The sequence below is a fragment of the Trachurus japonicus genome, chromosome 9 (assembly GCF_045865225.1).
Source record: "Trachurus japonicus isolate A0001 chromosome 9, Traja_1.0".
NCBI lineage: Eukaryota > Metazoa > Chordata > Actinopteri > Carangiformes > Carangidae > Trachurus > Trachurus japonicus.
Window position 1 is genome coordinate 26,318,707 of NC_140915.1, and position 27,069 is coordinate 26,345,775.

General features: G+C 41.5%; 3 protein-coding genes across 3 annotated transcripts in view; 2 read left to right on the top strand and 1 right to left on the bottom strand.

Annotated features, from left to right (window-relative positions):
- Positions 1-124, top strand: part of LOC146981632 (uncharacterized) — a 34,654-nt gene extending 34,530 nt beyond the window's left edge. Inside the window, exon 9 of the mRNA XM_085788258.1 lies at positions 64-124. Coding sequence (XP_085644384.1) covers positions 64-124 — 61 coding nt within the window. The remainder of the gene's footprint in view (positions 1-63) is intronic.
- A 232-nt stretch (positions 125-356) lies between these two features.
- Positions 357-14,927, top strand: LOC146981633 (uncharacterized). The gene is made up of 8 exons (XM_085787032.1): positions 357-7,461; positions 7,570-7,683; positions 7,811-7,924; positions 9,852-10,010; positions 10,328-10,410; positions 12,356-12,500; positions 12,593-12,775; positions 12,908-14,927. The coding sequence occupies exons 1-8, from the start codon at positions 540-542 to the stop codon at positions 13,063-13,065; spliced, it is 7,878 nt and encodes a 2,625-aa protein (XP_085643158.1). The 5' UTR covers positions 357-539; the 3' UTR covers positions 13,066-14,927.
- A 3,380-nt stretch (positions 14,928-18,307) lies between these two features.
- LOC146981634 (hyaluronan and proteoglycan link protein 1-like) lies at positions 18,308-26,578 on the bottom strand. The gene is made up of 4 exons (XM_085787035.1): positions 26,283-26,578; positions 21,064-21,408; positions 19,609-19,905; positions 18,308-19,436 (listed from the first exon to the last, which is right to left on the bottom strand). The coding sequence occupies exons 1-4, from the start codon at positions 26,371-26,373 to the stop codon at positions 19,150-19,152; spliced, it is 1,020 nt and encodes a 339-aa protein (XP_085643161.1). The 5' UTR covers positions 26,374-26,578; the 3' UTR covers positions 18,308-19,149.
- Positions 26,579-27,069: the final 491 nt, after the last annotated feature.

Below are 27,069 nucleotides of genomic sequence, written 5' to 3' on the forward strand. Positions count from 1 at the left end.
CAGAAGGCTCAGGTGACCAAACCACTGACATGTTCACTCTGATCTCTTCTGTCATTGCTACAGCTTCATCATCATTCAGCACCGAATCACCAAGAGCAACTCCAACTGCATCTTCATTGTTTAGCACTGAGAAGTCAACAGAATATCCGCTTGAGAAACAAGATGGTACTGTCACACTGCAAACAGACAAGACCTCAGTTTCTCCTGTTACTGATGAGACAGAAAAATCACCTGTTACTGTTCCAGTGGATCCAGAAGGCTCAGGTGACCAAACCCCAGACATGTTCTCTACAACCTCCACGGTTGTAGGTACAACTTTATCATTGTTCAGCACTGAAGCATCACCAGCAACATCTACTGAAACATCAAGTTTTGAAACAGACAAAACAAGAATACCTCATCTTTCAGTAGAACCATCAGTTTCTGCCATCACGGATGAGACATTAACAAGCTCAATAACAGAGATTCCAAGTTCGACTTCTCTTATATCATCCACTCTTCCAGAAACTGTTGAACAAGATACTAGTAGTGAGACTACAATGGTGGAGTCTGTTCCTGCAATCAGTGGATCAACTGCTGAACCTGAAGCATCATCCTTCCTTCCTGTCACTTTTACAGAGAGTTCAGGGGACGGCAGTACTGGCGTCTCTGAGGAGTCAGTCTTTACTACAGCAACTTTGCCTTCAGAATTCAGCACAGAGTCACCATCAGTCACATCATCACATGAACCTGGAACAAGTGATTCTTCAACAACTGCTGGGACCATAGCTTCATCCCTCTACAGTACTGAGAAACCAACATCAGTGTCACCTGAAACACAAGACACTCTTACCATAAGTCAAACCAGAGAGCCATCAGTAACTCAGCAGTCAACATCTGAGACTACAATGACACATCAATCCCCAAAGCATATAAGCACAGAAAAAACTGTCATTCCAATAATTCCAATTGATGAATCAGACACCAGTTCTCCAATCACTACAGAAGATTATATTTCACCAGGACAGTCAACTGAAATTTTCATCGAGGAAACATCTGACATTCCTTTGTTGCCAACTACAGACCAGATAATGGATCCAGATACCGGCTCAGCAACACTGATTGGCAGCTCACTTGAAACAGCCACTACATCTACAAGTTCAGCAAGGCCATCCATTCCTTTCATAGATGAATCTGAATTGACTCAACAAACTCCTGATGTTAGCAACATAGTTTCTAGTCAAACACCAACAGCCATTTCCTCAGTGTTTAGCACAAAAACACCAGCAGTATCAACACCATTACTTGTGACAAGCACCAGAAGCCCATCTGAAAGCACATCAGAGCCTGGTTTTAAAACATCAACCTCTGCCTCACCACAGTTCATGACAGAGGAGTCTACAAAGGTTATCCAATCTTCTGTCTCCCCCAGCTCATCAACTACAAGTGAGACAATGACAACACTGATGGATGACATAGAGATCTCAGGAGATGGCAAATCTCCATCTATAGATGAAATTCCCCTGGAAACACCAACAGCAGCTGGATGGCCCTCTGTGGAACCAACAGCCTCAGCAATAACTACATCATTTAGACCATCAATTACATCCACTGTTTATGAAAAAACTGACAGAGACTCTACAACTATCACAAGAAGTCCCTACACACTTGAAACCTCTCAACCCAGTGTCTCTGTGTTTACCTCAAAGGAAACCTCTACTTACTTTGATATGGAGAGTTCTGGTGGCTTACCTGAAGAGGATGACTTGGAATCAAGTCCAGATGGGTCTGGTGCACAGCCATCCACTGAGACTACCACAAAACCACAGGTTAAATTTACTGTGGCCACAGATGAGACTGAAAGAGATGAGACTGAGAGTACATCTGACATGTTGAGTGCTACATCCATGGGTCCCTCCGGCACACAGCCTAGCAAGGAATTTATGTCATCAACCGGATCTCCACACACACACATAACAAGCACTGAGATTTACAATACAGAGGGTAGTGGGGTCCTCACAGATGACTCTGGGACAGAGGATGGTAGTGCAGGGGCTTACTTTTTTGATGGATCAAGTACAGTTGTACCAGTCACAAGTCCTCCTATGATGCCAACTACAGTCGCAGCCACAGAACAAATTACACTTTCTTCTAGTGCTGTTGCTGGCACAGAGGACAGCTCAAGTGGCCAAACAACAGATAAGTCTACTGATGATGTTATTACTCGAAAACCTTCGGGTACCACAGCCTCTTCTCTTTATAGCACTGAAAAACCAACTGCAGCGTCTATCAAAGTCCTTACTTCAGCACCCCCAGGGAGCTCAGCTGTTACGTTCTCTCACACATCTTCAGCATCGTCTTCAGATGCTTATAACACAGAGAATCCTGAGGGGCCATTGAGTACACCCACAGAGAAACCTACAATGACACTAGCACCACATGAAAGTGAAACATCAGATTTTGCAACATCTACTGCTGCTTCTTCTCTCTACAGCACAGAGAAGGCAAAAATCACAACAGCATATACTATTACACCTGCCCAGTCAGTTGACATGTCTCTCTCGACAACTGATACATCAAAACAAAGTCCAGATTTTACTTTTACAGAGGAGGAGAGTTCTGGTGACCAGACCACTGAGAGAGAAGTGACAGGTGAAACTGAAACATTTGTTTCACTTACACCAACCTCTGATGAACAGATTTCCTCACAGGAGGGCGAAACTACTCCAGATACCCCCATCACTTCCGAAGCAACAAAGCCTCCTGTTTCAAGTACTGGGAAAGATGAAGTATCTGTATCTGAGCGTATAACACAGTCCTCTGATACAAAGTTTCCCTCTCATACAGCTGGAGCCTCAGTTGGTGATCATGCTACAGTTGACTACACTACTGTAAGCTCCATCAGTGAACATGGGCAAGATGAATTCACATCAATGTCCACCCCAGTTCCCTCCATTATATATCATAGTGTTACTGACCAACAGGTAGTGATCATTACCCCCAGTGGCAGCCAACCCAAAACTGACCTGAGTGAACAAACACCTACCATGGTCTTGCATGTTTCAAAAACATCAAGCAGCACAACTGCCATATTCACAGAGGATGTAACAGAAGACAATGAATTGTTTTCAACAGTTACAGACAGTATGAAGGAAAGCCACACTCCTGTTCTTATCACCAAAGATGATACAATCATTGATGCAGATGTTACCTCCATTGTTCCGTCCTCTTCATTTTACCCAACCATTCAGACAGAGGAGGCTGGAGGTATCACAGCAGTTACCATGACACAAAAGTTGGAGGTGACAGAAGTCACAGAAGGTTCGGGGACTGACGATGCCACCTTCTTTACTCCAACACCAGTGACATTTCAAGCTGCTTCAATCACTGATTTGTCACCAGCTTCAACATCTTCTGAATATTCATTGTCCACCTCACAGCCGTCACCAGCGGCAGGTGTTTCAACTGAGGAGATGGTCTCATTATCCCCACATGCCACCCCAGCTACCACTGTGCCCCCAAAGACAAAGTCAAGCTCTGAAGAAGCACATGATTTAACTACACCACACACAGTTTCCCCTATTGACACTTACACCAAAACAGTTCCAGCACTGGTGTTCGAAGATTTATCAGATGAGAAATTCACAGATAAAGTCACTGAGGCTGTTACTGAGATCTCCACATCCTCATCTTTGCCTTCTAAAGTCTTAACTGAAACAACAGACTCCATGTCGGTCACCACAGTGACAAGTGAGGAATATTTTGTGAGCACTGATGAAGCGGAAAAGTCTGTGACCTCATCACCCACAGCCGTAACGTCCACAAGTGCTGACACAACAGATGACACAAGTGATGACACCTTAAGTTCCACGCAAAGTACTGTGCTGTCATTCACTGCAACACCAGACACAACAGTGTCCACTGAATCTGGTACAGTGAAACCAAGCAGTGAAGCAACTGATGAGGGATATTCAGGTAGCGGTGACATTGAGGAAGGCTCTGCACTAGATAACTCAGAGACACCTTCAGGGTTCCCTGTGTATGGATGGACTCCATCTGAAAAGTTGATCAAATCTACAGCCTCCTCTCTGTTCAGCACAGAGCAACCAACCAACCAACCATTGTTAGTTACATCACCTGAAGCTGCCACTGGGGATACTGAAACAACAATACCAAGTTCTGCTTCCAGTCTTTATAGCACTGAAAAGCCAACTGTCACATCTCCTGCTGATGTTTCTTGGCAACATATATCAGAAGCATATGATTTAACTACACCACACACAGTTTCCCCAATTGACACCCACACCAAATGGCTGGGGAAGGAAGATTCATCAAGTGAGGAATTCACAGATAAAGTCACTGAGTCAGTCACTGAGATCTCCACATCCTCATCTTTGCCTTCTCAAGTCTCAACTGAAACAACTGAATCCAGCTCTGTGTCTCGAGTGTCGAGCGAGGAATTTTTGGTGACCACGGATGAAGCAGAAAAACCTATGACCACATCACCACCAGCTGTAACAACCACAAGTCCCGACGCAACTGATGAGACTGTAGTTTCCACACAAGCTGCTGTGCCTTCAGTCACTGCCACGCCACATGCAACAGTGTCCACCGAACCCAGCACAATGAAACAAACCAGTGAGGCAACTGATGATGGAGATACTGATAGCAGTGGTGATGACTCTGACGAAGGCTCTGCAGTGGATACATTAGACACAACATCTTCTGTGGATGGATGGACAGCATCTGACAAGTTAGTTAAATCCACAGCGTCCTCACTATTCAGCACTGAGAAGCCAACTTCCACACCCTCTCCTGACACCCAAGACACTTTTGTGACAGAGCCCTTGATGCAGACAACATTAGCTCCTCCCAAAAGCACAGATACATATTCAGTGGCAAGTATCATAGATGTTACAGAAGTGGTGAGCTCTGGGGTTGAGATAGCAGATGCCACAACTGCGCCACATTTGACAGTAACATCTGAGACTAAAAAGACTGTAGCTACTCCATTGCTCCCTGTGTTCAGTTCAGAGAAACCAGCCACAGTGACCAAAGAGGATGAAACTTCTAAGCCTGACATAATGGTTCAGTTTGTCACCACTTTTGTCCCAGAACCGGAGATGACGCAACCTGATGTGTCCTTCCAACAAGCAAGGTCTGAGATTGCAATCACTCATCATCCCCACACTGACATCTCCACTGAGAAAACTGTACTGGCCACAACCAGCCCAATATTGCCCACTGAGGAATCAAGCCAGCATTTTGAACCCAGTGACACAACTCTGCAGACTGGAGTTACAACCACATCACTGGAAGATAAGACAAATGAAGCACCAAGGCAAGCATCTCTAACAATAGATGTTCCAACTGATGGTGAGGGAAGCTCAAACAAAGACGATGAAGTTCAGGAAACAACTACCTTTTCTACAGTGACCTCCCCTGTTACAGAAGACACTAAAATTACAGAGTTGACTGAGGATGAATCCATAACCCAAAAATCAGAAACCGTCCAATCTGTAAAGCCTGAAGCAGAAACGACAACTGTTCATCCAATTACCTCAACAGAGTCAAGCTCAGTGGAAACATCAGAGACTTCAACTGACCACACGCTAGAGGAAACAAAACAGAGTCTGACCCCAACTGTGTCATCACTGTTCAGCACTGAAACACCATTGCTGACTTCAGATCTTACTGGCCAAGAAGGTTCTGGAGAGACATCAACAGCATCAACCAAAACTGTGTCAGAAGAGAGTGAACAAATTGTCACTTCTACCTCTGCCACTGAGAAATCAACTACAGTGTCACTTGTAACAGACACTTCAACAGATAAAGAGGGCTCAAGTTATGAAAAGACATCATCAGAGTCAGGGGAGATCTCTGCATCAACAGAAACAGTTATTATCATTTCGCCTGAAGGTTCAGGTGATGAGCCATCGGTTCTCTCTGAATCTATCACTGCAACTGATTCACCCCTGTCTAGTACGGCTAAGATGGATAGTATCACCAGTACTTTAACGCACACACAAACGGATGAACCAGAATCATCTACATATGAACGAACTTCAGGGCAGAAGTCACCAGAGACCTTTATTACTGAAACATATGCACCACAATCCTCTGCTGTGTCCAGCACTATCAATCCAACTGAGAGATCGCCTTCTCATGAGTCAGGATCAACAGATTCTGATTCTTCAGATTTTTCGACACAAGATTCAGACCCATTAAGTAGTGATCAGTCCTCTGGCATTTCACATGCAACAGAAACATCTACAAGCTCAGACACTAAAGTAATAGCCACCACAGTCCCAGCTGTTCTTTCAACATCAGCATCCTCACATCCTGATGTTTTAGTCCTGTTTGCCACAACATCTTCCACTGTACAGGACCTAACAACTCCCAAAGAATCATTTGAACAAATCAAATCAGAGATAGCACTTACACACCGCCCTGACACAGATCTTTCCTCTCAGGATTCATCATCGACTACAATTCAGCCTAGTTATGCAGGTCATGCAACAAGTCAGATTACAGAATCAGCAACTGTAACTGTATCTGCTTCAGTGGAAAATGGGACAGTTGAACCCACTCTTGACCAGGTTTCAAGAAGTACAAAGACTGAACTATCTCCAGGTGCAACTGTTGAAACAATACCATTTCCAGATGATGACTATCCAATCCCAGATTATGATGGGGGTGACACCAACATGGTTTACTCCGCTCCAAAATATAATGGTAGTACAGCACCAGAAAAAGTAGCACAGTTAATAACTGCAGCACCAGCTGTTTTACAGACATCTGAGAGTAAGCCTGTTGATTCAGTGAGTGGAACTGAAAGTAGCTCAAAAGACAAGGTCACCCAGTCACCTAGAGCAGCAGAAGCGATAACTGTTATGCCATCTGTCAGTGCATCATCACCCTCTAGTTCTGAGAGTAGTTCAGAAAGCAGCAGCAGCTCAGAGGAAAGTATGACCATCGCAAGCACTGTTAAGATGAGTGGTGATGAGACTGAGAAAATCACCTCTGTGACTAAGTCCCCCTCCGACACTGGGACTGAAAGTGGGTCTGCCAGCTCTGGAAGTGGGTCTGGAGAGTCGATGACTACAAAGAAACCAAAGATCCCCAATATGGAGCAACAATCTCTGTCCTTTGATGACATCCAGACGATCTTCAAGGCAGACGCTACCACACCTTCAAAGGTGGAGTCTGCCAGTGTTGATAGCGCTTCTATAAAAGAGGACGACATAGACAAAATTAACCGAGATGTCTCACCTGACACTGAAATGCCCACAACGACCCAAATAGAGTTCACAATATTACCAACACAGACACCAAGCCTGCCAGTGTCAGTTGAATCTGAAGCTACCACTCCATCATCTTTCTCTGGTGCGGATGAGAAAGTAGACAGTAACTCCACTGCCCAGCCAGATACAGGACTGGATTTGGGCCACACCGTTGTTGGTGAAACTGTTGAAATTCCAGGTATGTTTCTTTAAAGGCTTTAACTTTAATACAACAAAATGTATGAAGTCAGAATAATCTTTGGTTAAACACAACTTTTGTTCTGCTTTAATTTTAATCTCACAACAGGAACTTACACATGCACTGAGGACATTTGTCTGAATGGAGGCTCTTGCTATAAAACTGGCAGCCTCCATACCTGCAGCTGTCCTCCTGGTTACAGTGGTGATCGCTGTGAGACAGGTAGGAAAGACTTCTTTTCGCAATATCTCACTTCACTAACATTTATCTTAAATGAGATTCATGGTCTAGGGGACTACAATTCATTTAGGCTATTCCCTATTACTAATTGCTTCTGTTTCTTACACAGATATTGATGAGTGCCAGTCAAACCCTTGCCGCAATGGAGGTACATGTATTGACAGGCTGGCTTCCTTCACATGTGTGTGCCTACCAAGCTACTCTGGGCTGTATTGTGAGGAGGGTAAGTTTGTGTTGATGTGATGGATTCTCCTCCGAACTTTTCTCTAAATATTCTTTTTCAGACTAATGAAAATGTGCCATTTCAGTATTGTTGTAAGGGGTGCCAGGTACCCATATAAGCTGTCTAGCTCAGATGATTTTTATATGACATGATTGGACCTGTAATTTAATCAATTGCCTTGGAGAGATAAACCAGAATAAAAAGACCATGTGTCATGCAAACATTAGACATCATTACTGTCAGTGCAGCTGTATTAAGTAGTGTTTTGTGATTCCCATTGCTGCTAAGTACATCACCATAATCACACAAACATCCATGAACCACTTTTTATTGCCAGCTCAAATGTGGTTTACACTGTATGCCAGTCACTTCTTGACATTTTCATATGGGAGTAGACTAGCAGATTGTACATGACATACGTTCCTTCTGTTACTCAGAAGTTAAGGTTATCTAAAGGTATTTCTGAAGTAAAAGGTCTGAAGTTCCTATACCCTGTAGCTTTTCCTAGTCGTGTTTGATAGCACTGTCATCTTTACCCTTTGATGTGATTGTATGTGTGCATTCACAATCTAGCCCCAGAATTCTAAGCTTTTTTTTCTGGGTTGATCCTCTTAAAGTTACTTTTTTCCCTTTTCTTTGGCAGACATTTCTGAGAAAGCAGCTGTGTCTGAGTACACAAACTGGGTGTGATTCACTCATGAGTGATTCTGACAAAATTTAGGGTGTAGACACTGGTCAGTAAAAATCAGCCAAGGGAGATGATGCCCTAAGTTCAACACACTTGAGATGGAAGTAGGGCACATCTAGGAAATGAAAGTGAAATGCTATAGAGTTTGAGTTGTACATGACCTCTTTATAGCTGCATGTTTCATAAATTTCTCAGGGGTCTTAGACTTATACTTAGACTTAGAGATACTTTATTGATCCCAATAGAAATTAAATAGCACTATAATACAGAGAAAAGAAAATATACAAAAAATGTAAAATATATATACACCATGTACATCTATGTTAGGTATCAAATACTAAAATAGAATGAATTGAGAAAATAGAAAGCCAACTGAAATAGAAAATAATCTGTTCCCATGTGCCTGTGGAGGGAAACTGTGCAAATGTGGCTGTGCAGAAAAAACATGTGTTATTATTGTTTCCAATGTCGTAGCTGGGCAGTGTTGTGCAGTCTTATGGCCAGGGGGACAATAGAGTTCTCAAGTCTGTGTGTGGAGCAGGATAGGGACAGGAGCCTGTCACTGAACACACTACTGATACCTGGTGAATGTGTTGTGTAGAGGATGGTGGGAGAATGGAGAGAAGTTCCTCCAGGGTCCTCCTCTCTGCCACTGTTACTAGTGAGTCCAGCTCTCCCATCACAGAGCCAGCCCTCCTCACCAGTCTGTCCAATCATGCTGAGTCCCTCTTTTTGCTATTTCCTCCCAGTTTTAGCAGTTTTTTTTGTAGATGTTGAAGGACCCTGGTCTTCTCAGTAATTTATAATAATAATAATGATTTCATAATAAATAATCAGTATTTCATGTTGCTTTTTGAATACATATAAATTATCAATCTGAGAAGAAGCATTAGCATTACAATGACACGTTGAATAGATGGTACTTAATAGAATTTCTTCTTGTTTTGTTTCACTATTGTTACGGGCTGTAGGAACTAATCCATCACTTTGTTACCCTTTCATCTTTATTGGAGACAATAGACAGCAATAGATAACAGCAGGCCTGAGGGTTGGCATACTCAGGTGTGAAGAGCACTGGAGATGCAGTAGATTAGATTATGTCATGATGGTGAGGTAAACAGATCCACGGATGTAAGTAACAGCTAGAAGTTTACCTTTGAAAATGTTTGCTTTTCACATCTGCTGACCCGTGGTTCTTCCTGTACACCTCACTCTCGCTCTTGTTCTCTCTACCATCAGATACAGAAGTATGTGACTACGGCTGGCATAAATTTCAAGGCCACTGCTACAAGTACTTCCCTCACAGAAGAAACTGGGACACAGCAGAGAGAGAGTGCCGCATGCAGGGGGCTCATCTCACCAGCGTCCTCTCCCACGAGGAGCAACAGTTTGTCAATCGTAAGTTAAAGATCCTACTGTAATTGTAGATAAATGTCCATAAGCGCAAGAACAGAATCAAACCCTGATTTAGAAAACCTACATGATAAGATTGAAAAAATTAAAGTACTTTTGTTGAAGCCACATCACATACAGTATACAAAGGTAGTTGTAGAGTAAACTATGTACTGTAACTGCAAGAAAATGAATCAGACAAGAAAAATGCCATCACTATCTCTTGTTTCCACTCACACTTTGTGTAACTGAGCAGTCCTAAAAAGGACATATGGCAACAGAGAAATGTAATTTGCTGTGTCTCACTCTACCCTGTATGGCAGGTCTTGGACAGGACTACCAGTGGATCGGCCTGAATGATAAGATGTTTGACAGTGACTTCCGCTGGACTGATGGCAGCCTTATGGTAAGATAGGTTCCTTTCTCACATATTTCCGTCTCAACAAACATGGCACAGAGACAGTGTAAATATTTGGGTTAGATGCTGGTGACAGATACAGTCATCTAGGAGGGAGAGTCGTTCTTTTCAGGGGCTGTGGTGACTTTCTCATGACGTACTCTCCTCCGCCTCATATCGCTACACCCTGCTGGGTGACTGCTGTGGTCATAAATCTGATGTGGACCATGCTGTCAACGCACCACGGAATCCTTTTATTCAGTGTGAGTCCAGCACAGGGAAGGAAGTAGCTGCAACAAAGCAAAGACGATGACAGTCCAGTGTTATGCCCGGGAGACAAATGCAAACTGTAGTGTTTATGAAGCAGCACAAAAGTCTGTGATTGCTATAGTGTGTGTAGCTGCTGAAGATCCCCCTCACAAGACAGGAAAGTGGCTAATTACCATGTGCATCTGTGTTGCACAGACTGATGTCCTCACTTCAAAGATAATTCTCCAGGACCAAAGATAGAGGAAGTATAGAGAAAGCCTCAGGGTTAAAAGATAAGCACGGACCGCCTTTGGGGACCCTTCCTCAGCTGAGAGATTAAGGGGTGAGGAGGGTGTGAGTGAAGTTGTGTGGAGGGGAGTTTGGCAGGCGTGGACAGGTATGGACCCCCTTTAACCCCTATACACATCAGGGGGGCCAGCCAGCAGGAAGCTACCCGGGGGAAGGGCCATCAGACAGGCAGCTAGACACAGATGGACAGCACCTGTGTTGAGCTGCAGAAAGAGAGCCCAGGGGGTCTGGGTGGGTGGTCACCTTCAGTGGATTTAAGAATAATAATAAGACTACTTAAAAAAAAAAGTTAAATATTTACATGTGAGAAAAAAAAGATTTATTTCAGCAGTAGGACACTGAAACCCCCAAGCTGACTTGTCTTTGGATTGAGTGTGCGTGTGTGTGTGTCTGTGGGTGATCAAAGTTTGTTTGATTATTTTGAGGAAGATGTAGGCCCGCTGTGCAATTGATGGGTCACATATTTGTTAACGTGAAGTGAGCAAAGCAGGAAGCCGGTGTGTGTGTGTTTGTTAACCATAATGACAGAGTAGCAGAGCCTCGGGGCGTGATTGGAGGAGTGGGGGGTTCACAGCTTTGAAGAAACCGTTTGAACCTGGAGTGCGCTGAAAGACTGCAGGTAGCATCAATTCCTGTGCTACAGCTGTGTGTATACTGTACAAGTGTGACGATGTACAGCTGTGTGTATGGAATCCTGTGCCTGCAGAATTACACGTGTAACGCCAGGTATGCAGACTGTGTGATGAAATGACGAAAACTTATGTTTGTCTATTATCACAAAGCTGTTTATTCCTAAACACACAGTACCTGGAACATGGATGCCGAGCATGCCAACTATCTTATTACATATCACTGTCTGATATAAGCCACTGCTCTGTGGTGTGTTCAGAGCACTTTAAGAAATCCTACTCAGTATACTGTACTATTATATTTAGACATATTGTGGCTGCATGTGACATTGTTTATAAGCCCATTTTGTGTCTTGTGTAAATCATATGGAGCCTGCAACTGTCCCTCACAGCTGAACTATGATGATGTAATAGCTGCTGAGTTAATGTTGGCTCCTTGAAAGAAACGGTTGTTCCCTCTTGTGGCCATTAATTAAAATTACAGTGACATGAAGCTGCTGCCAAAACAGCACAGCATCTCCCTTTTCAGCCTGTGGAAGAAGATAGGTGGTAACAACACATGTTCTCATTAAGTAATCTGGCATTCAGTTTATCAGGCAACAGATATACTGTACATAAATAGTTTCCACTACTTCTAAAATAGGAAATAAACATCTGTATGCCAGGGGTTTTACTAACACATTTTGTGATGGGTTTAGTAAGGTACATTCAAATAAAAATTACCCTAAATGTATCATCATGTCCCTGCCTTTTTATCTCTTTTTCAGCAATATGAAAATTGGAGGCCAAACCAGCCTGACAGCTTCTTCTCTTCTGGCGAGGATTGTGTTGTGATGATCTGGCATGAGGATGGCCAGTGGAACGATGTTCCTTGCAACTATCACCTCACTTTCACCTGCAAGAAAGGCACAGGTAATAAGATGCAGGCACAAATCATTTCTTACTTTACTGAGAAAATACAGAGCTCTGGAGAGTAATATTATATTGTCACTTATGTTTCTCAGTGGCCTGTAGCCAGCCCCCTCTGGTGGAGAATGCACGAACCTTTGGTAAGAGGCGTGAGAGGTATGAGATCAACTCGCTGGTGAGGTACCAGTGCCAGACAGGCTTTATTCAGAGGCACGTCCCAATCATCCGTTGTCGTGGGAATGGACAATGGGATGTCCCTAAAATCACCTGCATGAACCGTAAGTACAGCTAGTGCATCTCAAGATATACATACATTCCTTTGCGTGTCTCACACTGAACTGGATTTTATTTTGACAGTTAAGTGTTGTTATATGAGTGATTTATTGCAACATATACTTTTTCTCTGACAGCATCTAGCTATCGGAGGACTTTTATGAGAAGACATCAACATACTAGTCTCTATAGCGTCAACAACTTCCAAAGATGGCCAGATGAGGCCATCCCTGTTTTCCACCAGCGCTTCCGGGGAAGAAGAGACAGGACTGAACATAGGCAGAAGAGACAGTGATTATCGTGCAACATGGCACATCTTACCTAAGACAAGAACACATGGCTGGGGCTTGTGAGGAAAGTGGGAAAATATTCTCAAAGGAGAAGCACAAGAGAAAACACATCAAAGAATCCAAGAGGATAATCTGCAGTTCTCTTGCCTTTTGGACGACAATGGAATCTCACACAGTGCCTTTTAAAGAGATGTTGACACATGACTTTTCTTATCAAGAGGCATTGTTTTGTACCAATGCCAATGTGGATAAAATACTTTCAGCTGGCTACTGGAAAAGCAAAAAAAAAAAAAAAAATCTGATCAGTCCTTTTTAAACTGAGGACATTTTGTCTTTGTCCATCACATATCAGATAATACAACCATGACTGTTGTCTTATACCTTTTTACACCAACTGTGCTATTTAAAATCACCATAAGTGTTCCTTATTCAAAGAAAAAAACTGTTGTGAAATTATAGCGCTTATGTTATGTAAAGGAATCGATTATGTTGTCGTGCTGTTTTAAGCTGGACTTCATTTTAATGAGCATGCATACATATGCATATATATTTAGACCCTCAACCCTTAACTATATTAATTCTTAGTTAGGAGATCCAGGTTTGGTTTCTCAAAACACAAATGGAAGCATCAGTAGCTCCTATATTGGTCGACTATTATTTCTCATGTGTACAACTATAAACTTTTATGAAGAATCAAATTTCAGTTTTCAAACATAATCAGCAGAGATACAAATCATGTTTTGAACCAGAGTTGCATAGCTTTGCAAGAGGTAGTTGTCCAGATTCCAGGTTAATGACACACCCCAGACTGGGGAAAATGCGCCAGATTGTTCAGTCAGCTACTGGAGACCTGCTCTGTGGTGGCAGCCTTCACTGGATGTCATCACTGTCTTGTCCAGATAAATGTCTATTGATAGTTTTCTATAGAGAATGAAAAAAAAAACTTACTGACATTTCTTTTGATTTTTTTTTTTGCAATTTTTTATGAGAGATGGGTCTACCTATCGACGATGCCTTTATCCACTGATGGAAATCAATGTCCATCATCTGCTTTAAAATGAAAGAAGGGAAGTGTGGCTCCAGTAACATGTATTTTGTGCTAATGCGTGTTACAATACTTACAATAACTTACGATAGTTCATAACATACAATAGTTGCTGCAGCATGTTTACAATAATTTTAATGCTGTTCATAATCACACATCAAAGAGTCAGCTCTCTCTTTGCTTCTTCTTTCTGTCATTGTGGTCAATTGAAATCAACCATTGAGAGAATGTATTTTGTGAGACACTCAAAAAGACTTGAACATAATGGCTTTTTTAGGCAGAAATACAATTTATTCTCAAGCTGCTCTTGGATCTCCTTACTTCTGTAATATGATGCTGTCACATATCCCAGCAGTGCTCTTTATGTATTTTTATTGTACGTTCAAAAGGAGCCACAATTTACAGACTGTCTAAATGGGATGCACTGAGGATGAAAGACTTTCTAACAATATGATGGATTTATACGTCTTTTTACATCTTTAATGCAAACAGTGGACCAAAAAATAAGGAGGGCCCCATCGGCTGCAATAATGTTGTTCTTTAACTTTAACAAAATATTTGTACATGTGGATGGCTATGTGTGTCTCAAGCCATTTTTATTTTATGGAGAAATGTTGTTTTGTTTTGTCTGCCTGTGAATGTCTGTGTGTGTGTTTCAGCCTTAATGTGCACATAATATCATTTTATATTTATAACAGTTTATTTTATTTTTTGTTTTACAATGTGAATGTCCGGGATGTTTGTGAATTTTTTTTTTTTATAATTTTTTTAAAGAAAATCAAACCATTTTTTCCTGCTTTGAATCACCAAAGAAATAAAATAAATATAATGATATTATATACTAAGGACATTTTGAATTTTTAAAGAAATGTTTGGAAATATGTTTTTGAGTGCTGTGCATGGTTTCTCTGTGTTTGTGTAGGTTTTCCCCAGATTTGGTGGTTCGATGTAAACTGAAAAATGTAAATTATGACTCTCCTTAAAAAAACTTAGCAAACTGATTACCTGGAAATTGCAACATTTCTAAGTAAATTATCATTCATTTCTAAGTTGAAGCTGCAAAGAAGTGTATTTAGATCATGTCAGCCAGTTAAATTGAATTCAAATTCAAGTTTAGTCTTTATTGTCATTGTACAGTACATAACAAAATGTACTTGTGCAGCCTCTTAAAACTATACTCATATTCACAAACTCACACATACATATATTAAAAACATAATTACAAATAATTAAGGGTATCCAATATTGCACCAAGTCTCATGTAGAAAGTGCAAAATGCTGCCGAGTGAAACAGGATTTCTGTCAAGTTTCTCCAGAGGATGGTTCTTATCCCTTCCTGTCCTTCTTCTTCTTCTTCCTCTTCTTTCTGTTTTTTTGGTGCTTAGCAGCCATAGGTACATGGTGGCAACCAGTTTTATGCCACCATCTTTCTTTGAGGATGGTTAATTCTCACGCATACTTTTCAGCTAAGTTTACTTTAGCCTGATGAGTTTAATTGCTTTCTGCTCCAGGAAGTTGTATTAACTAAGTGCAAGCTAGGAGAGTCCAAAAAATTAAAAAGACATTAGTTAAGATCATTCCTAAGGATCAAACTTACAGTTTACTGTGTAATGGATGGTATAAACTGTGTATGGTTTGTCTTTCTGCTTCAATGATGTAGCAAACTTTTAACAGGCTTTCACAGTTTCATGCCTGCAAAGTGCCTCAGAAGTGGAGAATGCTGGTAAAGAGCATGCATAAATGAAAAATGTAGGTCCTCTTGCAGTAAATTGTGTACAGAGTAAATAGTGTTGTGGTTTCACCAGCAGGTAGTGCTGTCAGACTAAGTCATGGTTTCTGTCTGCTCATGGAATAGGGTAGATATTCATTTCTGTCCTTATAGCACCCACACAATTCATGCAAACACTGAACATAATGTGAATCCTTTTTAAACTGAATTCCCTGAATCGCACTGTAGAACATCGTCTCATTTCAAAGTGTCTTTCATATACATCAAACTGAAGAGCCTATCAGACATGCTCTGCAAAACACTGTTGGTAGACAGATTACATTTTGAGGGGGAACAGGCAGGAAGCAGTGCATGTGAATTATAGCAAACATATTAAGAAGTGGATAAGGGATCATAAGTGACACTCATGATGAAATGGCTGATGCTGCTCAACTGGATCAGCATATAATTGCATAGCACTGCATTTGTAGTCAATAGCGTGGCTGAAGGTGGCTCTTCTTGAATGTCAAACACTTCTTATGCCTACATGGTGGTGCATAAAGTAAGAAGATTAATTCCCTTGGTGTGAAAACAGAAGCTTTTTGAGTACATTACCCTTAACCACTGTTCCCAGAGCACCCCTTTACACAGCAGTGCCTTGAAGTTCACACTGACACTCCTTAGTAGCACAAAACACCATTACATAGATAATAACATCAAGTTGTTTGATGTAATTTTTGTCTAAATTTGCCTTGCATTTTCACTGTGAGAGCCTGCTCTGTCATTAGAGAAAACTTAAGTTATGTGATCAAAGGCTGACCCTAGATTCCCCAGCGAGAGTAAAGTCTACAATCACACCTCATGAAATGCAGATGCCTCATGGGTGATCAGTGGAAAAACCTCAACCTCTCTGCCTGTTGAGGTATTTCACAGGTTTTCTAGGTTTGTTTCAGAAAGGAAATGCATCCTGGCTCTTGCTGATTTCTTAGGTTGACAGGCGCCTGAGACTCTGTCTATCCTGAAGCAGTGTGTCTATCATCCACTTATTGCCCTGCTATTTTCCTACCACGTGTAACTTAATCTGGATACCTGTGAGTGACAACTTGGGATGTAGTACTGAGTGTCAGCAAAACATTTGATAGGTTGAAACCATAGAAAGCAAACAAATGAAATGTTCAGCCTTACTCCTGCAGGATCAGCCAAGGACAGTTAGTTACAACAGCAACCGCTGATCAATTAAACTCTCGATTTTCAGCATAAATAAACCTGGAGAAAAAAGAAAAAGAAAAACTCTCCAAGTGTGCAGAAACATAAATGTTTTGTTAATTTACTGCAAGTGCATAGTCCACGGATTCAAATTAAGGTTTCTTTTATCATTATTCACATTTTATATGCTGTAAAACTGGTGAACATTTTTGTACATTCTCTCTCTGTTCTCTGTTGCTCTCTGCTCTCTGCAGCATCCACCAAACAAAAAGCTTTCACCATAACACACATCTACAATTGTCTGGTGTTTCACTGCTGTATCTACCTAAATCTGACCCCATTCCCATGCATTCCCACAACGCTCTTACAGACTGTCTTACTGTTTCCTTTGTCTAACTTAGTGGTGGGCTGGCAGGCTGGCACTGAATTAAAAACATGCCAAAGAACAAGTTGAGGAGAGTCTAATCTTAAATCCTCTCAACGGCATGGGTTCATGCCAGATACATGGCCCCTAATTTGGCATCTTAAACAATGCTGCTTAAATCTCTGCTTAAACCTCAGTATCAGCACATAATGCACGCTGATTTGGTTCCAGTGGAAATTAAAATGTTTATTGTTGGAAAAAGGAGCAGGTTCAAATATTGTTTTTAAAAGTTATGGTCTTTATTTTGAGCAGTTTGTTGAAAAAGGTACATGGCGATAAGATATATATATAAAAAACAAAACACCTCCACCTCCACCATTACTCATGCGCAAGTGTGTACAAATGCACAAGTGTTGACAAAGAATGCATCACCATAATGCCACATGTAACCTGCAGTAAGTACCACATATCAGTGCCCATGGTTAAAAAAAATTAAAAAGAGATAATATCAAATGTCAAAATTTTACAAGTGATACCTAAATTATGTGTTTTCTTCTTCTTCTTGTCTTTGTGAATCAAAAAAAAAGATTTACTGGATTTGATTTCTACTTCATTGTCAAATACATGCAGTATTCACTCGCATCGTGTCACTACAGTATTTCAACAACTCAATGGGTATTTACCAATGAAACCATAGTACAGGTGCCAGTAAAAATGTACAGCTCATAACCTCCGTGTCAAAATGTGAAACGGTGTTATGGCAAATATGAAAAATGTTAACCTACTTCTTCTCTAACCTGCTAAAAATAAAATGTTGTTTTCCATGTGATGCATATAAATTGTTTACAAATTACACTTCACAAAAACTCAGCATGTGTCAAACTGAATCTGAATTTTTATTTAGAGCGGACATCAAAAAAAAACAAAAAAACGAAAAAGTGACAAACATTAAAAAAGTCCCAAAAATGTTAAACAAACATAATCAAAAGGTTACAAAAAATGTAAAAAAAAAAAAAAAAAAAGAGAAAAAAAAGAAATGCTGGGATGGGAGTTGGACTAAGGGGAAATATCAATGTAGAGAAGATCACAGTCAAAAACATATACATTCATTTTGTATTAAACAGTAAATTGGATCACAGCTCAATGTTTGATAGGTCAAAAAATCTCAGAGCGTGAAAAAGGATTCCAGTTACTTACTTACTGCAATATAACATGTTGATGTCGGTCGCTCAACAGTAGTAGACAAGTCATGTTCATTACTTTCACCAATTTAGGGGTCTATCACTGGTGTGGTACTTGATAAAATAAAATAAACTATCACGTGTTTTTGTTCTTTCCACACATTTAAAGCAGCAAATATAATCTGCACGTGCAGAAATGCTCTTAATCTTGAACTTCACACATCTAAACCTTCTGTGGAAGACAAACCAAACTTAGATGATGTTTCACGACCATTAAGTTCTTGTCTCTGTCACATCACTCATACATTGACACTGTTGCCATTTCCCCCACAGTCTGTATAAAAATAATGAACCCACAGTTAGAGTAAAACAAAATGTAATGACTACAAAATATTTTGCCATTTATTGCATATGGATGTAAGATGTACAGTATTTTTTAAGGAGTTAAAAAGGGGTTATCACAGCTTCTGAAACTGAGTTCATGCTAGTTTAAATCCAAAGCTTATCTGCTTTATTGTTGATTTTATTTGTTGTGGTTGTTGCAGCTCTTTGGTGGTTATGGTTTCTCTACCCCTGTCTACCCTTTCACTGTGGCTTGAAGCAGTAGACGCCATAAGCCTTTTGCATCTTGTCTGGGAATTCAACGAACCGCACTGCAGATTCTGTGGGGCTGCAGTTCTTACGGGGCCTGGAGATGGGGTAGCGGACACTTCCATCAGCCAGCCAGCCAGCATCACAGCGATCGTAGCCTTCGAGTTTCCAAGCGGCGTACATGTGGCCCACTTTGGCGATCTCGGCACCGTCATCTAAGCATGCCTGGACAGCCTCATCAAAAGTCAAGCTGTTGGGTTGGACAAGCCAATAGAAATCTCCTGGTGGCAGAAAACAACAGGTGATCAAGAGAAGCACTTGATGGCCTTATTCTATTCTTAATAGATGATACACTATTTTCCGTTACTTGTTTCTTGGTGCAAGCACACCACCTGAACAACTGTCACCCTAAAGAACATATCAGTACAGTGGATGTACAAATTAAAACCTCACCTGTGAATGCAGAAGCGTAGCAAAACACATCAAAACGGGTCTGTTTGTTCTGATGACCATAGCTTATGAGGCCAGGGGTACTGGAGCCACCACAAGGCTCTCTGGGTTTGGTGATTGGATACTTCACTGTGCCATCACTCAGCCAGCCCGCATTGCACCAGTCAAGACCACCTTTCCAGGCTTCAAACAGCTGGTCATAGGAGGCGACCACAGCATCCTGCTCTGCACAGGCCTGCGCAGCTTCGGCAAAGGTCAGGCTGTAGCGGCCCATACTGGACGAGTATGGGAACACAACGCCTGTGAGGAGAGGAAGAGATTAAATGAGAATATGTCAACCCAGCTGGTTAAAGTTTAAATAAGGGATGTGAGAGGTTATGTCTTTCTTTAAAATGTGTGTGGTCTTGGAGTCCACTCTCCAGGGAGGTTGCCTTAGCTGGCATGCAATGAGATGTTTCATTTTATGTTAGTGAATGTAGGCCTAATAGTCTTTCAGGTCCAGCAGCTTGCAAAAATGTCTGCAGAAGCCAGACTTTGTGCTTGCCTCATCTTTAGAAAACTAGGTCTTAAGCTTTGCTGCATTAAAGATCAAATAAAGAAATGGTAAAAATCATAATTCGGAAGTAAATATCCATGTTATTACAGTTTAAGCAAGTGTAGACAGTGGTGCAAACTTAGTGGTAAAACATTTTACTGATATTGGTGCCTCATTACAACTTCCTTTTCAATATCAACTGTTTTTCATGATTACCAAACACAATTTTTAACAGATATCAAAACATCAGAAGGTTGATATTATTGTGTTCATGCTTCTTTGGTCTAAAATTTCATGTGCCTATTCCACCTCCACCCAGTTTGATCATTTGTGCATGTAAAACTATCAACAGAATTTGTGTGGGAGCTGCCTTTTACTACAGAAGTGCTGTGACATTTTGCAAATATCTAATGTGTCACAACGCAAGATTTTAGAAATACAATGCATGAGTAAACACGCAAATGATCACGCTTGCATGAGAAGCTGTTGCTTTTTGTATTCCAAAAAAGACATTATTGTCCCTCTGATGAAAAAAACTGATGAGTAAATCAAATGTGTGAGGATATGAATTGGAAAAAGACAAAATGTGTTTCTGTTTACTGCTGTTGAACAGTATTCAAATGTAATCATGGCTGACTCATTACAGAGGTTTGTATAAATCAGCACAAGCTGTCTGTTCTTTTGTTTTTCTTTTTCCACAAGAGAAGAGAAGAAAAACAAAGGCAATGTTAAGCAAAATTGTTGATTCTAAATTATGATTTTTTTTTCAACAGTGAAATATGTGAAATGACCATGGAACATTTAATATACACAATATGTCTTGCCAATTGAATTAAAATTTCGACAGATTATATGAAATGACATGAGATGAGATGCGAAATGTCTCTGAGCTTTTCTAAATAGATATAATAAACAGGATTTACCATCAATGAGACCACCTTGCACCTCCAAGAAGACCTCTTGCATGCTGTCCTCCATCCCGTTGATGATCTCACAGCGGTATCTTCCTGTGTCTTCTACAGCGACGTCAGTAATTACCATAGTGGCATCTTCTTCGTCTGTTCCCGCCAGGAAGGCACGATTCTCAAAGCTTCCATAGGTCTTCTTGAGGAATCCCATTGACATCAGCACATCCTCATTCAGTGACTCGTCATCTGCCACCTTGGTCCATTTTATCCGAATGCCAGTGCTGCCAAAGGAAAAGGAGTCTTCGGACTTGAGCCTACACGGCAGGGTGACGTTGGCACCTAAGCCAGCAAAAACCTTGGCTGGAAAAGAGGGGAAAAAAAGGTATAACCTCATCGGAAGTTGTGTAATATTGTGTTTATATAGGTTTACATAAATCAGCAACTCATATATATTTTGCATTGATTATAAAGATTGCATACAGAAGTCGTTGCTTTGCTTTTGTGCTTGCTGATGTAGGAAAGGTCTGTTTGAGAACTCCAAATAAAAAGGGAAAAATGCCTGATAACTGCTTTTCCCAATTCTTCCGTCTTTATTGTACTCGTTGTTGTTTTGTATATAACTCTGCCGCCTGTTTTGGCATGTCTGTCCTGTGTATTTATTATTGAGCTATACTCATACATACACAAAGGCTTTCTGTTAAAAGTGTTTTCTCACAGAAAACAAAGTCTTGGAGTATTCTGTTGGGTTTATTAGATACAGTATTGGACACCGGCCAAACTTCAGCCTCTGGAGCCAGTTATCCTCTTCAGTCTCCTTCCTGTTCTTGTCAGTCCTGGCTCTTATAAACCTTTGGCTCCTCTGCATTAACCCTCAAAGTGCTTCTCTTTCATCTGTTCCATCTGATTTGTGTAAAACACATCAGGCACAATGTCAGTAACATTACAATACAATACAAGTAAGCTGATAATATAGTCTATTATACACAATCTAGCTGTCATCATCACTTTTTCTTTTGTATGTTATATCTGCACCCTCCCTGTCCATTTTATAACTTTAAGTCAAAATGGCTTGTTTCTCACCATGGGTTCCTAAAATCTCCTCAACATCCATGTTCAGACCTCACAGGGGGCTTGCTTATTTGAAAAGACCCTAACCAGTGAGGGGTGGCCTGTGCCAGGCAATAACAAGTACCAGATGGAGAGATGCACAGTAGCTCTAACCTCCACCCACACAGGTACAGCCTTGAACAACCAACCTTCAGTGGAGTCCAACTCTGTGCCACACAGGACTTGTCATATGATATGGCAATTACATAACTGAATGAACTCCTAAAGTAACAACCTTTTGGTTTGGCTGTAAGAAGTCTGCAACTATAACTGTTATGCAACCAAGCAGGTTTTTGGCCGAATCCAGGGTCAGAGCTTAAACATTGTCCTTCAAGTGTCTGGTGCCATGTCTGTGAGTCACTGAGACAAACCTAAGATCCTCTGTTTCTGATTTATTTTTCTCCCCACTTACTAAGGATGTATGTTCTGTGTCTGAGCCAGTTTGTCTCTGCTTTCTGACTGAGGATGCCAACATTTGTGTTGAGACTGCCTTACTTCAAGCAGCCACATCAGAGCCGTGACTGAAGCACTGTGTCACTGGCTCTTTGTGAGCGAAAATGTTTCCCACATGGGCAATGCAGGAAATAATAGGAGCCAGTGGCTTGCTGCCTTATATTCTATTCAACCCATAGCCTGCCTTCAACACACACAAACACATATACACACACATACATAGAAAAGTCACACTAAAACGACTTCTAATCAACACCGTGCCTAAACTGTCACAGTTCTCCATTCTAACTACACAGAAGACGTGTGTCTGGACTTTGTTCGGTGGTGCTCAGATCATTAGTATTGAGCTCTCCTGCAGAAGGATTTAATTAGCAGAAGCACTGCAGACAGAACTAATCTACCCTTCAGACCCATCTCGTGCCACTTTACCCTTCATTTTTCCATTTCTTTCATACAGCTGCGGACCCCAGAGAATCCTTCCATAAAAGAGTCTCTCCATCCAGCAGCCTTACTCGTCCCTTGTCTGATCAGGAAGATGCCAGGTACTTTACAAGCTGACTAACACCCTTTGCTGTTGCTAATTACTAATGTCATTAAAAGCAGTGCCGAGTTTAAAAGCTGTCTGGACAAGATTCTGCTTTGACCGTTCTGTCAGTGAGAAATGACTCATAGCCTCATAAATTCTCTGCATGGGTAGCAGTTTGCAAGTGCGACCAAAGTATCCAGAATGACGAAACTGGTCATCAAAAGCCCTGGCGAAGGTGAAGGAGATGGTGACGTCAACATCACCTCAGCAGATGTGATGCCACCCAACATTTATGCCGAAACTTTTCCAAATTCCAAAAGCTTATAGAGTAGTTACGATAAACAGTTTCATTGTACTGTCCTGTGGAAACATTGTTCTGTCCACAGACTGAATACCGACCACTTGATGTGGTTTAAATCCCTGAAATTTGAAACAGAAGGAGGGGGTAGATTAAACATCAGTGTGCCAACAAAGTGCTGAGAAAGGAGCTTTGAATTCATTACTGTAGACATACCAACCTAATACCTTAAGCATAATGAAGAACTCTGTCCCATACACTCAGGCACAGCCTTGAGGATAATGATGACTGAGTGCCAGTGGTAGCAGACAGAGAGACAGGCATGGTGAAAGCAATTCCATACTCTTTCCTGTTCCTGCAGTTGCCAGCAGACTCAGGTCCCACAGGAGAATGTGGCCCCGACCATGTGGGGCACACTACGCTCATAAAGCAACAGCCTGTTGTGTGTACTTAGCCTTTCAGGAAAACAAGGAAGTCTTTCTTTTCTTTGTCATACCGCAAACAACATCCTATTTATACAAGAACCCCTCCGGGGTCAAAGGTGGTGCCAAATGGTCATGTTTAGCATAAAAATGTGCCGTCGACAAATTCTCAATGGTTCCTATCTGAAGATTCTGTTAAGGGTGCAACTGGGAATGAAACTACAGCAAAGACGTAAATGAACACGTGCGCATGACAATAAAAGCGCTGTGCAGCTGCAGCCAAGACCTACTGCCATTTTATGACCGAGCACAATTCTCTCTCACTCTGTAAAAGCTTGTATTAGCAAGTGATTGGAACCATCTGCTTCTTTGTAACACCAAACTGTAAATTAACAGCATTACAGTGGTCCAGATCTGCTCAGTGACCCACATATTCTGGAATTACCAGAGTGTAATTGCGGTGTGAAACCCCAAAGCACATTTTGCGCTTTAATTTATTAAATGAACCAAATGCTTAATTTGCTCAAATCTGTCATATGAAAGGATGGAAAGGATTGAAATCTACAGAGAGCAGCTGCTACGTGTTTAAATCAGTGTGTCTGCACAATGTGCCACACCCTCTGACAAAGCAACTAGACATGTGAAGCTTTACAACATCCCGCTGCTTTGCTCTCCTCCGCTGCTGGCCCACATGTGTCAATATGTAGAAAGAATTAACAAGCACAGCTGCGACAAACAGAGCGAGCCAACTCCGACACACTAATTCCAATAAACTGCTTCCTGTTGTCTCTCAAGCAGAACAGGCACAAACACAAAGCACAGGTGTGTAGTGCTCACATGGGAAAATGTATATGCAGTCCCTAGCCCACATGTACAGTGGGCTGTCAACAGAGTCATTTGTTAAAGTTCTCTCAGATTGAACTAACATATGTGCAATGGGATTGAACGTGACTCCGTCAATGTCCCCCTAGCCTAAACATATTTTCTCTGCAGCCCCCATCGTCATCCCATCTCCAGCCAGGCCCCTTTTCCCCACCCAGCCCTAGCAACAGGGGCCAAGCCTCAGTAACCAACAACCACAGTAAGCATTAGACTTAACAGGCTATTACCTCACAGGGAAAGGCAGAGTCATTTGGCTGCTGTTCAGCATAGGGCTCTATACGTTTGGCTGCGGATCATTAATCTTAACTCTGCTCCTGTCAGACTGCCTGTAACCGTAGCGGGTTTCCAAAAATCCTCAGTGCCAGAGTGAGTCAGTTGGTATATGGACAGGCAACGCCCCGTGAACAGACAGAGAACACACTGCTCACGTTGCCAATAAAAGCTATACTGTATGGAACTGCAATTGAGCTGGCCAGAGCTGCGCCAGTGAGCTTTCACATGATGCAGACAGTGAGGTCATATGCAGTATAAAACACATGTGCACGATACACACATACGCACACATCACTGGCCAATGGCAGTTATTTCAATGTTTGGATAAAAAAGCATAATTTCGTCCCAGAGTGAAACTGTTCTCCCTACAGACGAGCTATTTCCTCCCATCTTGGAAAAGAGAAGAGCTGACACATCCCTAATTTGACATTCACTGAGTCAGCTCGCAGGGGCTGCTGAAAGCACATTAAATATCACTCAGCACATATTATTACACAAAGGCTTCTAGCTACCATTTTTCCCCCCACCACAGCAATAGATCTATTCTAGTATTTCCAAGCTTGCAGTTGCAGCAACTCCCTCAGTGTGCCATTCTGTGGGAGAGGTGTGAATTTGAATTATAACAGCATCATAAAGAAGTGCAGGCGCTCTCTGATAAGACTTCTTTCTAGGTTTTTATGTTCTGTTGACAATGAGGAAAAAAGAAGATAGAAAAACAATGAAATGACAAAACAGAAAAGCAAAACAAAAAAGATCAAAAGGTCAAGATTTAACCGTGGGAAAGTGGATTATTTTCACACTCTTGTAAAGACTACTACTAGGCTTGTTTCAGCCACTAAGGCACCTGTGACCCATTTTAAGAGAACAGCCAGAGTAGTATCAGTGATGTGGTCCTCATTCAGTAGCGTGGGCAGAGAGCCTCTGTGAATGACAGGGTGATTTATTCAGCAGCCGGTCCATGCTGTGGTGGCCAGTTTGCAGCGAGTCAATGAGTCAATGGTGAGTCACACTGTGGCAGTGTATGTGTTGCCCCAGAGACGACTCTGTTACCTACTCCTACAATGACCCTGTTGTTAGAGAAGCCTGAGCTGTGGTACCACTTTACTTAGGTCTCTTACACAGCTCATCCTCCTTCTTGGTCTTTTTTTTTCTACATGCACACTCAAGCACACACACAAACATGCATTCACAAAAAAAGTAACAAGTGCACACAATTTATAATATAAATTAGTGGGTGGTATCATTTTTTTTTTTTACAGAAATGTATTCTTACCTGTTGCTTGAAAGGGAGGGCTCGTCCCCTGACTGTACACACTGGCAGCCAGGCTCAGGGAGATTATTGTGATGCACAGCAGGCTCGTCATTTTCTCTATTTTCACAAATAACCCTCTTCAGTAAAAATATAAATATTGAACTTTGAAGTAAAACTGCACTAAGTTATCTAAACTTTAAATATTTGAAGAGAGCCCAAACAATATTTCTTCTCTTTTAATTTTTATTCATCTGGCAGTCCCGCTTCCTGTCTTTGTGCAGCAGCCGCCTGTGGTGCTACTGGAAAGTTTGGGCTCCTCAGAGGTCCAGACAAGTGGCTTTTATTGTATCCTTGCATGGTTAAGACCACTCCCCCTCCCATCAGCCCATCACCACGCACAGCTCTATACTGGCTCCTCTTTGCCACATTATTCTCCTTTGGGAGAAGCAAAACTCCAGACAATTAACCTGCAGATAATCATCCTGGGATAGATGTATAAGTGGAGCTATTATGAATCCTGTACAGTAATTAGATAAGTATCACTAAAAACCTCAATGAGTGAAACTTTTCTTCTTGCATTACATGCATCATCTCATGTCTTGCAGCCTTGGTACGTTTTCACTCTGTTATTATTTCTACTTTTACAATCTCTGTATCAAGTTTCAATGATGTTCATATTCTTAGTTCTGTAGTTCAAGTAATGTATCAACTCTGAAGTCTGTAAAGGACCTGAATACTTCCCAAATCCTGACATACAAGCACACACACACATACACGCACGCACGCACACACACACACACACACGCGC

Bases quoted from the DNA above. Each gene is read 5' to 3' on its own strand.
- LOC146981633 (XM_085787032.1), top strand. From the start codon at position 540: ATGGTGGAGTCTGTTCCTGCAATCAGTGGATCAACTGCTGAACCTGAA. The intron at 7,462-7,569 runs GTATGTTTCTTT...ATCTCACAACAG, and splicing joins TGAAACTGTTGAAATTCCAG to GAACTTACACATGCACTGAG. The intron at 10,411-12,355 runs GTAAGATAGGTT...TCTCTTTTTCAG, and splicing joins GGACTGATGGCAGCCTTATG to CAATATGAAAATTGGAGGCC.
- LOC146981634 (XM_085787035.1), bottom strand. From the start codon at position 26,373: ATGACGAGCCTGCTGTGCATCACAATAATCTCCCTGAGCCTGGCTGCC. The intron at 21,409-26,282 runs GTAAGAATACAT...CCTCTTTTCCAG, and splicing joins CCCTCCCTTTCAAGCAACAG to CCAAGGTTTTTGCTGGCTTA. The intron at 19,906-21,063 runs GTAAATCCTGTT...CTCTCCTCACAG, and splicing joins GCAAGGTGGTCTCATTGATG to GCGTTGTGTTCCCATACTCG.